The sequence below is a fragment of the Meleagris gallopavo genome, chromosome 30 (genome assembly GCF_905368555.1).
Source record: "Meleagris gallopavo chromosome 30, MGAL_WU_HG_1.1, whole genome shotgun sequence".
In the NCBI taxonomy this organism is placed as follows: Eukaryota; Metazoa; Chordata; class Aves; order Galliformes; family Phasianidae; genus Meleagris; species Meleagris gallopavo.
The window spans coordinates 2975443-2989470 of record NC_139433.1 but is presented as its reverse complement, the minus strand read 5'-3'; the positions used below and the strand labels follow the sequence as shown (position 1 = coordinate 2989470).

Below are 14028 nucleotides of genomic sequence, written 5' to 3'. Positions count from 1 at the left end.
ATTCATGCTGTTTGGGCTCTGTTCAGTCTAGTGGTGCTCATAAACCAGCCCTCTCCTTGCCACCAGCCCTTGCAGTTCCCTGTCAGTCTTGTTAAAATGGGAGAATTAACCTACTCTTAAAAAAGGTATTAATTTTTAGAAGCACTTCAGTGCACAGAGCTGTAGTGATTTAAGAGAAATCAACGTAGCAGTTATTAAATTACATGAAGGATTTGGTTCTGACTGGTATGAAGTGTTTCCTGGAATAAGAAACAACCTGGAATTTCCTATTGCTGTCCTGTACTTACATCTACAGGGAATACAGATAGCAAAATCAATTAAAGACAATTAATGGCTCTGAGGCACTTGGAACATGCTGCTTTACAAGCCCACATCTTTATTTTTGCACTGCAGGGGCAAGTTTTTGGCCTGACTTAATGACACTTTACAAACCCTTTCGGTGAGGTGCTGGACATCTGAGGCTTCATGGAGCAAAGTGTGATTGCAGCAGCACATCCCACCTGGCTGCAGTCGGTGCAGGTTTTCTGCTCTGTGACCACATTCCCAAAGCACTATTTTGTGTGTGTGTGTGCCCACCATTGCTGGCTCAGGTGCCTCCTCCCCTCCAGGCCTTGTTGGTTTTCATCTGTTTTGTTGGCTTCAAGTGCTGTGTCCCCTCCTAGATAGGAGAGGAAGCATGGAAGCAACTGGACTGCCTTCTGAAGTTCTTGCAAGTGCTCTTCTCTGCTTCCTCCCCTTCATAAAGCTAGCAAAAGCAGGAAAAGCACTGTCTGAAATGTGGATTGCTCTTCAAAAAAAAAAAAAAAAAAAAAAAAAAGCTGGTAATATAATTTAATAGCAGACCACTGGGAGATGTATTAAAATAGATGCTTTAATTCAAAGCAGAGTTGGTCTGAGTCAGTGTGATGGAGTTTCCCTGCCTGCAGTTCTGCTGGTGGTGACAGCCCTCCCCACCAGTGCTGTGCTTCCATCCCAGGGGCTGTCAGACACCCCTCACTTCTGCTGGTTGTCCCAAGCGTTGGTGCTCCAACCACAGCCATCGCTGGGAGGGTACAGGAACACTCTTTTTCTTTCCCCATCTCATGTGGTTATTGTGAATCCCTGAATCGCTGCAACCCACTGCCTGTGTGTGGTGCCTTCCAGCTGCACGAAATGTACCCCAGCTCTTTGCCTGAGGGTGATGAGCTGTCAGGTCTTCTCCTGCACAGCTGTATTGTCCTGTATCCGTTTGTGTTTCTGCCTTCTGCAAAGTTCAGAAAGCATGTGCTGGAAACCACCGGCACAATCAGGATGCTGTCCTGTAGGTCTGTGATTCAAAGGTTGTGGATGAAGATTACCTGTGTAGATCACCTGCCAGAGCAGCTAATGGGGTTTTACATTCCAGGTTTTGGTGGAAGATAAGTCAAATTACTGCTGTGAACACTGGAATTACTCTGCTTTCCTTTCCCCATTTGTCAGCACTCAGTTCATGAATTAATTGTGGAGAACGGAAATACTGTGGCAAACCTTCTCCCTTAGGATGGGATCTTAAAATATCAGGTGGTGGTTTTCCAGTTGGTTACCTTATCTTCTGTGATTATAGCACTGTGGTATTGCAAAATCAATTCAGCACTCCTGGTATCTAAGGTGATGTCATGTGTCTTCTTTCCTTTTGGTGTTCCAGCTTTGTTGCCTGTATTTTGCCTCATTTGTCAGCTAGGAGAAAAGGAAGAGGAAATAAACCACCTGCTTTTTAAAGGCTGCATAATTAGCCAGACCTTGGTAGTCTTAGGTAAGAGCTGCTGGTTTAATCAGTTGCCCAGCAGGCTGGTCACCAGCAAGTTACTAATTAAGACATTTCAGAAATGCATCTGGTTCTCTTTACTTCAAATGTATCATTAAAGCACCTATCCCAACTCCAGGGCTGCTGCTGGCTAATTAAAAACAATCAAATTCAGATAAAAGCAGCTGTGGAAACCTGCTGCCTTTCTCCACCCCGAGCCAACTGCCCACAGAAACCAAAGGCTTTGCTTTCTCTGCAGCTCCTGCGGTGTCCACCCTGGTGGCAGTGCTCTGAGCTCTGGCAGCACCAGGAATGTGGGCTCCTTGTGTGCAGGGGATGCTTTTCTTTCCCTTTCTGCTTAATACAAACCTGGAGCAGGTAATCTGCCACTGAGCCACGTATCCAGGTGCCACGCACACAAGGCAAGGTTGCATCCCGTGGTGGTTTTGCAACCCTGGGATGCAGTGTGTGTTGCTGCTGTGGGGGCAGCACTTCCTCTTCTGATGGCACAAAGCACAGTCAACCCCCAGCATGCTTCCCTGGGGCTCAGCTGTGCAGCCCTGTGCTGTCAGCTCAGAAGCTGTTCCCCTCTCTCGCAGGTCTGCCAGAGGCTTCTCTACCACTGCCTGCTCCAAGTCTGTGGTACAGAGAAATGCCTCCCATGTGGGATTTCCCAGCAGCTCTGGGCACCAGGCCCCAGCACCCCATGTCACAGCTCACACAGGGCAGCACAGGAAGCTGGAGCTGGGCAGGCTGGGGCCAAATGTGCCAAAACCAGGCAGAAAAGTTCTGCTTGCTCTCTTTTCTTTTTTTTTTTTCTTTTTTTTTTTTTTTTGCAGGGCAGCACTCTGTCTAAGTCACTCCTTTGCCCTCTGCCTGCTTTGGGACAGCCTCCCCTTAAACTCACAATGACTGAGTCCCTTTCAGATGCCCTTTCCTATGTCTTCTTAACTTCCTCACCAGAAACGCTGCTTTATTCTGTTATAAAAAATAAAGTTAATAGGGGAAGCCTTTAGAAAAAAGAAAAAGAAGCCCAGTGTTCCTGGATGCAGAAAAAGAACAATGAGCGAGAACAGCAAAGCTGCTCCTTTTTATGTTTAATTGCAATGCGTGGGGTGGGGCAGATCTTGGAGACAAAAGAAAGCATGTGGCTCTTAAAAAGGAAGAAGAAAAAGAGTCGTGTTGGTTCCCTTTTGGGTCTGGTTACATCACCTGAGCCCCCCAGCACTGGGGGGGTGGTGGGCAGGAGCCCCAGCCCTGGGCCGGGTCCCCGCAGCCGTGCGGCGCAGCTTTGTTTACAGCCTATCTGTGGTTGAATTACACCACATACAGTAATTCTCCTCGCACTGCCAGTAATTTCACTGACTTACCAAGCAGGCATCATTTCCTGAAAGTCAGCCCTCGTACTTAGAGGAAGTAAGAGCACTCTCCTTCATGACTAAACACTATATGCAAATCTCGCCGGGCTCAGGACAGGCGCGCTGCATGGCTCTCCTTTTTTCCTCCATTTTCACTCCTTTCTTCTGCGTGTCCAAAAAAAGCCTTGGTGAGCTCTCTTGCTGCTGTTGCTGTCATGAATGAAGATCTTTCTCCGGTATATATTGAGAAGTTCACCTTCCTGCCTGGTCTGCATCCTGCTCTGCTCTCAGCAAACTGAATGCTGCTTTAAAATGTCCCAAATGCAGTTCTGGCTGAAGTTCCCGTCTCTCTTCAAGGTAACGCTTGGTTTTTATGTTCTTTTCTCTTCCTTGGAGTCGCTGTTGTTTGCGAGGGGGGAACTTCAGCCTTTCCTCCGGGCTCGGGTGTTCCTGTCTGTGCTGCAGGAGGTGGGGGGGGGGCTTTAGGGGAGCAGGACAGCAAAGCGCTGCAGCAGTTCCCACTGCAGATGATTTTGTGCAGTGCAGACCCGTGTTCCTGCACCCTGCTCCCATCGGTGTGAGCGTGGTTACTGCAAAGCAGGAAGGAAAAGGAGCTGTGCACAGAACTGATCTGTGTTTCTGGAGCTGCAATGGCTTTCAGGGGGGTTTGATTTTTAAACCAGAAACGCAAGGGAAGTGCTTGCAAAGCAGAGCACAGAACCCTTGAGACTGCGAGTTTATTGCTCTGTTTTTAGAAAGACTTTGGGTTTTGGCAGTGAAAAGATTTCCTTCGAGCAATCGATGGCTTACATTGCAGCTGTTAGTTTCCTTATTCCATCTTACCTGAAACAGCTCCGGCGTTGTGACTGCTGGGAAAACACACCTCTCTTACCTGGCAGCACCACAGGGTTCGTGTATGTCCATCTGCCTGCGCATATGTGGGGCTTTTCTGAAGTCCCTACAGTGTGCTGTGCCAAAAGGATGTTTGTTTCCTCTGCGTCTGGATTGTGAGCAAATAAATCGTTTATATACCGACATCTTCGTGGCTGCACTTATTTTTGGACGCATGCTGCTTCTGGATTTAGGCTTCACCTGCTCTTCCAGTATTTTTAACAAAGACTTTGCTTTGGTCGAAGGAGCTACGGGTGAGGAGAAAGAGGTCAACGTCTGCGTTGCTTTCTTACCCTGCTTTTCTCTGGTCTTTTTTGGGAGTTTGTTCTTGGCTTTTCACAGCCCTGGGGTGGGATGATGATAGAAATGCTGTGCGCCGGAGTAGATCCCTGTGTGCTTAGTTTCAAAGTCCTGCACGTGAGTGCTGTCATTGATTTATCAAACTGCTCACTCGAGCATCTTCTGATACAGAGATCAGACGGTGAATTCTGTTCATCTATCTCCCATGCTGGTACATTGATTTTACTTGATCTTCAGTGTGAAAAAATGCAGCCAAGACCAATGCCCAGCAGCTGTACCTCCGTGTTGGCCGCACTTAAGCCCTTATAAAACTCTCCATCGAGTGCTCACCCCGCTGTCAAGGAATCACCCTTTCCCTGTTTTATGGTCTGCTCCTGTTTGCTGCATCCCTGACACGAGCAGCTCCTTCTGAACTATTTTCACAAGTGCAGCCTCCGTCCTCCTCTAACCAGTGTAAAATCCTCCTATTTCCAGCGAGAGTCGCACCAAGTTCTTACTGATCGATCTTAAACAGAGACAAAATAACTCCTTCAAAATGCAGTAATCCGTCCTCTGGGGGCTCTTGGGCCCCTGTTCTCCCCATAATATCCTCCTCTGGTTTTTGGTGCTGGTGGCACTATCCCAATTGGTGCTCTTCCATCTGCTGTTGGATCAGGGCACGTTTCTTCCTCGGCTTCAGGGCCCAGAGGTTTAGGTAACGCTCCATATAAACTAGTGGAGTAACTAGTCAAAGCAGGGTTGATAATGATAGGTATTGTAGTTATCAGTATGGCTTTATATGAAATAATTACAGAGCATTCTGTAGTTACACGGTGCCGTTTGTTGGGGCTGTGCCTGTGCTCTCTGGAACGCACAGCTAGGTAAGGCAGACCAGGGGACTTTGTGACTAATGCCTTCTAATGCTGCGAGAGGATGGACCAGCTGAAGTCATTTCCAGACCTGATACTGTCCATTCTCCCTCGGATTTCAGGGCTGAATTCCTTATTTCAGGGTGCAGCAGCCTCGGGGCTCACGCTGGGCAGGCAGTGAGCTGGCTGGGCTTCTGCACACCTTTTAATGTTCCAGCTGGGCACCTTCCTCTTTTCAAGACCCTAACAGGCAGTGAAGTTAATGGAACAGAGTAAATCTCACTGTCACAGTCTGAATCTTACGCATACGGGGTGTATGGTGAGAGGCTGAAGGTTGCTTGGGAGGCAGCTGTGGCTTCAAAGCAGTCGCTGTCTTCTCCAGGGCCAAGCAGGACATGGGTGGCAAGGCGGGGAAGGACACGTCCTGTTGGTTGTGAGTGCTGCAAAAAGGCAACTTCTGATAGCAGTCGGGAGGGAGCCTGGCCCAGCTATTGGCCAGGAGCCCGTAGGAATAATACAGGCAGGCTCAGCTGTTCCTGGTTTTGTCAGGCGGGGCGAAGTGACTTTTAAAATTGTTGGCTGCCTTTCTGCTTTGTAGTACGGAATTGGCCTTTAACTGGAAATGAGCAGTGATTTCTCCTCCTGTCTGATGCTGCGGCTCTCCTGGCAGCCGTGCTGCACTATCATCACACTGATTTTGTTATCTGACGTAGCGCGGAGCTTGAGCCAGCTGTGTGCTGGCAGTCCCAGCCCCTGGGAAGAGCTGCAGGGCTGATGTGAGTTGGCAGAACACGGTGGGGTGGGAGGAAGGACCTGTGGGTCTGTCCGTGTGTCCCTCTGGGGTGCAGCCACATCCCCAGCAAGAGACTTTGTGCTCTGATGTGGTTTCAAAGTGCATCGCTCTTCATTGAGCTGCAGACAAACCTCTCTGCCAGCTGAAGTAGTATCTCACCGAATCATTGAATCACAGAATCACAAAGGTTGGAAGGGACCGTAAAGATCGTTTAGTTCAACCCCCTGCCATGGCAGGGTTGCTATCCGCTAGGTCAGGCTGCTCAGGATCCCAACCAGCCTGGCCCTGAGTGCCTCCAGAGGTGGGGCATCCACAGCTTCTACAACCATCCAACCGACTCCTCATCCACCGTATAGTCCACCCTTCAAATCCATATCTCTCCGCGTTAGAGATAAGGATGTGGTGGGGGACTGTGTCTAAGCCCTTGCACAGGTCCGGGTAGATGACACCAGGTGCCCTTCCTTTGCCCACCGATGCTGTCACTGCATCACAGAAAGCCACCAGATGCATCAGGCACGACCTTCCCTTGCTGAAGCCGTGCTGCTTGGCTCAAATCACCTCCACATTGTGCATGTGCCTTAGTAAGTCCTCCAAGAGGATCTGTTCCATGATCTTCCCAGGCACGGAGGTGAGGCTCACCGGAGTTCTTCAGGTCCTCCTTCCTCCCTTTCTTGAATATGTTTCCCTTTTTCCAGTCACCAGGGCTTTGCCTGACAGCCACGAGCGTGGAGGAGAGCTGGGTTGGTGTGATGAGGTCAGGAGAGGTGCAGTGATCTGCACCAGGGTTGCAAACAGGTTTTTGGCTATCAGTTCTTGTCATTTGGCATTTGAAAAACCAAATAAGGAATTAATGATTGGGCACTTTGTGATCTGGAGTCCATATGACTCAAACTGACATCATCACTGGGTCAGCACAAAATAAAACAAGTGTAAGCCCTCATGGTACTAGCACCAGAAAATGAGCAAGGGCAGAGCCTGATCCTCATCACTGAAGCACGTTCACTTCTTGCCCAGGTCGAGGCATGTCCCAGGAAGAGTGGATTTGCTGCAGTTTATCTGGGTACAGATGCAGGTGTCCCCACTCCAGGCAGCCTGCTTTGTACACAGCCTCCCATCAGGGGCTGTCATTTTTTCCGAAGCCTCTGGGTACTGCTGTGTTATGAGCTGCAATTAAACAGCTCTGTCATTATGGGCTCTAGCTGGTTCTCTGTTGGATGGTTGGAACACTTGAGTCTTTCGTGTGTCAAACTGAAAAGTTTTCACCCCCCAGGGGCCATTCTAATCAAACCCAGAAGTGTGGTGTCTGACACCTTGGTGAATACTCTGTATGTGCAAGTGTGCACAGTCTGAGTTTTGAACATTTTCCAACACTGCTGCCCAATCAGTGCTTCCTACTCTATCAAGAAACCACAATTTTAAACCAGCTGCTAAGAACACGTCTTCATTGACAAGTTAATATCTGAGTTTGTGGAGTGCAAAGCAACTGAGTGCTTGGTTAAGAGCAAAAAATTAAAGCTTCCTGGATGAGCAGATGTGAGAAGGGAACTCTCTGCTCCTCTCCCACCTCCTCCAACTGTGGTCATTTCTTTCATTTCAGGACTCTTCATACCTCGATGAGCTCTCCAACAATAACTCTCTCTTCTCATCTCCTACGGATTCCCTCTCTGACATCGTGGATGCAAAGGACTACTTGCCTGCTGACAGCCTGAACCACGTGCCAACCATATGGGATGTAAACACGTCACAGCAGAACCCAACAGAGGTACGGCTGCTTCTCTCCCATCCTCCCCATCAGACACTGAATATCTCAGGCTTCATCCCACGGTGTTTGCCCCACGGAATTAGGAAACACAACTCCCTACAGGGCTGAAGTTGCAGTGTGTTGATGTTGATGGCAGGAGGGGCATCCCTGAAACACTCAGCATGTGCAGGATGGCCTGCAACAGGAGCTCAGGAGCACTGAAGAGACGGACTTGAGGAAAAACACTGTGACGTAGATCATTAACTGTCCCCAGCAACATCCACCGTATGTTTATTTTCCATGGCAAATGTTTTACTAATGATGACTAAAACCCAAACTGTTTCAATTTAAGGCTGATCGTTTGTGTTTGCTTTGTGAGTCCAAATCCCTGTAAGTTTTCACATCCCTGAGTTTTCCTGGGCACGTGATTTCTTGGCAGTCTGAGAGCAACATGCAGTTCTGTGCATTTTTACCAGATTTCTGCTGTCTGTTTTCCCCCATCTGCTGGGACTGCTTACTCACTGTTGCACAACCTGATATCAGTCCCTTCTAGCAGTCTCCAGCTGTGGTTGTTGGTGGAACCGATACCATGCACACCTGCTATCTCAGCTGTTATGGTGAATATCCAGCCCTGCAGCAGGTTCCTTTTGTGGATCATTATCTCACAGAGATGGTAGGGGAAAAAAAATGAAAGTGAATGCTCCAGAGTGCAGTCTAACACACTTGTGCTTTAGTCACTGTTGCATTTTGAGATTTAGTTGTGTTTTTAGAGGCTGCATTTTGCTGTTAGTGATGTGTCAGACTCTGTATTTCCACGATGAAAGCTGCCTGTGTGTCTGAGCCTGGCAGTAAGAGACTTGGCAGCAGTTCTGCTCTGAAGTGATACCAGCGTGTCTCAGTGACTGGTTGAGCACTGAAGAAGTGTGGGTTGGTGGTGAGGTCCTGGTTTGGGAAATCAAAGCTCCTATCTGCCTGAGACTTTGTGAGATCTTAGGCGAGCCATGACAACGCAGATCCTCACGTCAGATGCCTGAGCTCTTGCTGAACCTGATGAGATCTGATGACCTTTGTAGACCTTTGCAGCATCCTCTTGACCCTCAGTGTGCCTGCAGTTGGTGGCAGGGAGGACTCCTGCCTTCCTTCCTGTCATAAACGTGCTGAAGACCAACGGTGCATGGCTGTGCAGGCAGTCAACGTGTGGTCTGGTAGCTTTGAACCAGGTTGAACTTGGAGATGGTCAAGAGGAGGGCTGAGCTGTTTGAGCCAAAGAAATGGCCAAAGAGTCCCTGGTCCCATTCCGTGCTGCTCTCCACATCCTCCTTGAAGCCCTTCTGGTGCCCCTTGCTGTCCTTCAGAGCACTGGCATCCAGATAAGGCCAATCAACTCCTTTGAATTCTATTTATAAACGACTTCCTTTTGAAAAGAACCTCTGGCTATTTTAAACATTGTGTTATCTGTGTTCTCTGCATACAGAGGTGGTGGTTTGTGTTTTGTTTTTGACTTATTTTTGCTAAGCCTGATGTTTCCTGACAAAATGTAAGTGAAGTGCAGCCCAGTCGGGAGATTTCAGTTTCATTTTTCCATGGGAGGTCTTAACTTGCAGGATGCTGGATAAATGTTTTGTTGGATTGACTGATGATGGGCAGCTGATTTATTGCCTTTTTTTAATACTTTTCTGGTTTTGTTAGAGGTGAGGTGAGCAAATGGTTGGTTGCAAAATCCTCAGTCAGTGCTTAAATGAGAGGCTCCTTTCTGTAACACTCGGTGCAAGACTGGGGCTTGGCTGACATCTTGCACCAATATATACAAGCTGTTTAAACAATCCTTCCCTATCTCTCCTTACATCATCCTGCCACCATAACATTCCATGAAATTGCAGGGATTTTGGCTCTTGCATACCCAGAGTTAAGCTGTAGTGCAGAACTGAGCACCAGTCAGGCTACACAGTTCCAACTTGGATGGATGTGGTCCCAATGCATTTGGATGCAGTGCATCTGATCAGCTGTAGCCTGTGGTCTTTGCCCAGGGACAAGGAGCAGCCCTGCACCCTGCTGTCAGTTTGACAGTTCGTTTCCTGAGACAGCATTTCAGTCCCAGATTCGTGCTGAGCAGGAGGAGCAATCCCCAGTGATGGGGACATCTCCATGACACGTGGGAAGCATCCCAGAAAGTGAGAGCCCCAAAGAGCTCTGGGTAGGTACAGGTTGTCCTCTTTAAAAACCCAACCTCTGTGTGCCATGCAGGGAGAGCTGCTGCCATAAAGAGGAGACATATCAACGTGTTGGCTCTGTGCATCGTTTCTGAAGCGAGCATGGAGGGAAGAGCTGCTCCATAGTTAAATATTTGCAGGTGTTAGCATACAAAATACACTTGCTTAATTTATAATGAAGTTGTGAAATACCTTTTAAAAATAGTTTGTGTCATCCATTGTGCTTTCTCACGAGAACTCGGAGCCCTTTGTAAGAGTGAGGAAGCGAAGTGCTCCTTCTGAGAGATCATTGCTGGAACTTTGGTGACATGCTGCTGCCTTTTTTCTCCATTGAACTCATTCAGAGCACTTCCAAAAAGTGAACCCCCTCCTCCCAGCTCAGAGGAGGTCGTAGTTATGCTGAAGGAAGTTGGCTGGTCAGCCAGATGCTGCTTCCCCACAGAAGTCACAGCAAGATCAGGCATAAAGGGAGAATGCAAAGAGAGAAGTGGAGTAAGATCCAAATCTTTGTGCAGTTGTCAGTGGCTTTACTGAATGCGTTCTCCTGCATGATGTGTATGCCTCTTATCTTAATGCTTTTAGAGAAGGGAGAAGATCAAACAGAGGGAAGAGCAAGAGTAGAGAAGGGAACTGTGTGAGCTCAGCCTGGAGCAGGATGATGTGCCTCCCAGCAGAGCTCCTGGTCCCACCTGGCTTAGTGCTCACAGCTCATTCTCAGCTCTGGGGTTAGTTCTCAGTGCTCTGAAGCACTGGGGGTTCTGTCCCTTCCTTTGTGATAGCCGAGGTGAAAAGCTGTGTGCCAAGGCTGCACTGCTGCACTTGGATAGTAGGGATTCATGTTTTGAAGATAAGACATTGCAGAACCAGAGCTCCGTTCCCTTCCCACAGAGCTGTGTGCCCCTCCACTGCAGCAGCATCAGAGCTTTTTTCTTGCCTAAGAAGCAGCTTTTGTACTGAGCTCAGATTTGTAGGTGGAGATGTTTCACCTGCTCTCCAGATTTGTTGGCACTGAAAATAGCTCTTCCGTCCAGCTTCCTTCTGGTAATTCTGACTCAGGCTTCCAGTAATGGAGGGTGGTTTTTTCTTTCTTTTTTTTTTTTTTTCTTTCTTTTTAATGTAGGGAAAAAAAAAAAAAAAAGGAAATAATAAGAGTGTTTATGCTGAAGAACTTCCATATTTCACTTCTGCCAGTGGAGCAGGGTCTCTGAGTCTGGCGCTCCCAACAGGCTATAGACTTGAAGCAGTGCCTCTGCTGGAGCTGCTGATTACTTTGGATGCCACGAGCTGCTGGCTCGACCTTGCTCACTGTCGGGAAATTCCAGAGGGATTTTGTTTGTGAGAGGACAGACAAAGGCTCTCCTCAGTTGTGCCTCCCAGCTCCCAGGGCACGGCACGGGCCGGGCAGGCTGGAGCAGCCATAGCCTGGTGCAGCAGCTGGCACCCAGAGCCACCAGGGCCTGGCAGATTTCTGGGTGCACTGGGCTCCCGGGCTTGGCTGCTGGCAGTGCTGGTGTCCAGGGGTGGACCTGAGGGAGAGGTAAAGGCATGCAGGCACTGGCTGTTCGGGCAGCCGATAGCAGACCTGAGCCACAGACAGGTGTTAGTCAGTGCTGAGCCATGTTTGCATTCTGGTGCAATTCTTTAATTTCCTTGAATGGTGTTTTAAATGCTGAAAGCAAGATTGCAAGATCATTTAGTAAAGGCAGGCCTCAAGGGAAGGTAGTGAGAGGATTGTAAAATGTCACAGTCTGTAATGCTCAGGCCTTTCCTAGGGATGGCTTTGCTTGCAGCTTTCCTAGTTCTCCCACTTGGGTCTCTTCTCCTGTACCAGGCTTTCTGCTTCTCAGAGCAGTGCCTTTCTCTCTTCTATCAGCAAGCCCAACCCTGAGCTCTCACTTAGACTCAATAATTCAGAATAAAACCTGTGAACTGTCAGCGAGAATCTGCACAGCTCCTGTTATCCAGGCAAAACAGTGTTTGGGGATGACCTGTCTTAACATTGCGTGGTTATGACTTGGCAGAAAGACTCCTGGCCTGCAGTTGTGTTCATGCTGTGGGAGGACACGTGTCCCTGCAGCTTCCATCATACGTGGGGATGCACACACTTGTTGCAGGAATGCGTTTCCCCGGGTCAGTTATTCCCTGTGTTTGTGTTGATGAAGGCATGTATGGCATTTGCAAGATTTATTAGTTTTCAGAATTACTCCCCAGGGCTTGACGTGGAGGAGCAGTAAGTATTAAAGCCCATTGACGCCATCAGAGCGTAAGGTCTGAGTACAAAGCACAAATGCCTTTACAGTTGTGTTTCCATCCTTTAATTTGCTGGAGCTGAGGTTGGAGGGGGGAGGATTACAGCTGCTTTCTGACCTGCCTCCTTTCTGTTGCAGCTGTTCTCAGCCAGCAGATCATTCAGTGGCTTAAACAGTTCGGACGACCGCATTCCTGCTGTCCCCAACACCCCACTCCTCATAAGCTACCAGGTGAGAATGACATCTGCTCCAGCAGAGCCCAGTGTGAGCCTCTCAGCTTCATAACGTCACAATGCAGAGAAGAGCAATTTCTGCTGTTGTCCCCTTAGAGGGAGTGAGACAAGAAAGTCAGCCAGGTCACCACATACATTTCAGGTCACTGCCCTTTCCCAGAAGTGTCTTATATTTCCTGTGGTGGAACCTTGCTCTGCTAGAGAATGCTCCATGCTTTCCTTGCAGCTAAATCAGCACAGTTAGTAGAGGATGTTCTTCCTGGAATTGCGTGACTTTGCTTTGTGCTGCTGAGTTCCTTGCTGAGTTGAGAGCTTGTCTAGGTCCTTCTTCAGGGTCAGATTAGAGTGCAGTTAGGCACAATTGATTGTAGCCCACAGCTTGCCTGAAATTCCCTAGTTCATGGTGGATTGCACGTTGAAAGTAGATCTTAAAGCACTTGCTGGGCCCCTGGCATGGTCTCTCACAGGTTTTTTTCCTTGCGTTGCTGTAGTCTGTAAATGAGATTAATTGCGTTGGGTTGGAATAAATAATAGTTGCCTGGTACCACGTCCATTCTACAATGAGAATATTAACATTTGATTGATGCTGTTTTTCTTTTCAGTCTCAAGTTCCTGCAGAAGAGGAGGATGAAGGCGATGAGGAAGAAACAGAAGAGTTGGGGCAAACGGAAACCTATGCAGAATATGTACCTTCAAAGTGTGAGTGTCATGCTATCACATGCGTACAAGAAATGCTCTTAACTCCACTGTGGACCAACCAAGCTCACCGCTCCCTTATCTTTGTGCAGGCAGGGCGTGGTGTTTGCCAAGTTTGTGGCTCGGTAGGATAACTCTACTGATCTTTGTTGGTGCTACGCTAATTTCACAGGACACTTTCTGTTGTCTGCTTTTAGGGGAGGCTTGGCTTGTTTTTGGCAGTCTGAAATGTCAGTGAAATGAAGGAGAGTGAAGAGCAGGCACTGAGCTTGTCTCTTCCGTAGTTTGAGGCTACGGAGTAGATGAGGAGGCCTGCAGTCCTTCATGAGGTGCTCCACGAGAATGGAGAATTTGAGTTCTCTCTCTTATGTGTTTGTGCGTGTCATTTAGCCAAGATTGGGAAGCACCACCCTGACCTTGTGGTTGAGACGAGCACTCTGTCCAGCGTTCCTCCACCCAACATCACCTACAGCCTTTCTCTGCCAAGCTCCGTTGCTGACAAAGGGTCACTCTCTGCACTACAGCTGGAAGCAATCATTTATGCCTGCCAGGTATGTGACTCCGCAGGAGGAGTTGCAGGAGGGAGTGCTTAAAATTTCTGGGGCCTGGGGCCTTTTTCTACAAATTGCCTTGGTAATCTGCCATTCCTGGCATTGTTTATCTGAGCAGGAAATGCATATCTGTGAGATACGTGAAAGGGTTAAGTGGGGCTCTTAAAAGATCACATGAAAACAGCTGGCAAAAGACGAATCCAGTTCGATTTCCAATTCTGCTCTTGATTTTGCAGCAACATGAAGTTTTATTACCCAATGGGCAGCGAGCTGGCTTCCTCATTGGGGACGGTGCCGGAGTTGGAAAGGGCAGGACAGTTGCAGGCATCATCTTTGAAAATTATCTTAAAGGGAGAAAAAAAGCTCTTTGGTAAGTTGGGTTTTTTTCCCCCTCTT

At 48.4% G+C, this 14028-nt stretch overlaps 1 protein-coding gene and 1 long non-coding RNA gene across 5 annotated transcripts in view; one reads left to right on the top strand and one right to left on the bottom strand.

Moving 5' to 3' along the window:
- The window catches only part of SBNO2 (strawberry notch homolog 2), a 51693-nt gene that overhangs the window by 20843 nt on the left and 16822 nt on the right, over window positions 1-14028 (top strand). For 3 of the 4 annotated variants that reach the window (XM_085211658.1, XM_085211657.1, XM_085211659.1), the window contains 5 exons: window positions 7550-7714; window positions 12291-12383; window positions 12988-13084; window positions 13472-13632; window positions 13869-14002. In XM_085211658.1, coding sequence (XP_085067784.1) covers window positions 7550-7714; window positions 12291-12383; window positions 12988-13084; window positions 13472-13632; window positions 13869-14002 — 650 coding nt within the window. Of the gene's footprint in view, window positions 1-3059; window positions 3478-7549; window positions 7715-12290; window positions 12384-12987; window positions 13085-13471; window positions 13633-13868; window positions 14003-14028 lie in introns of those variants that run through there. The other variant, XM_031557081.2, reaches the window with a different exon arrangement.
- LOC146542493 (uncharacterized) lies at window positions 792-5817 on the bottom strand. Its single transcript, XR_014880139.1, has 2 exons — window positions 4013-5817; window positions 792-1695 (listed from the first exon to the last, which is right to left on the bottom strand). It is a non-coding gene; the product is annotated as an uncharacterized LOC146542493 (long non-coding RNA).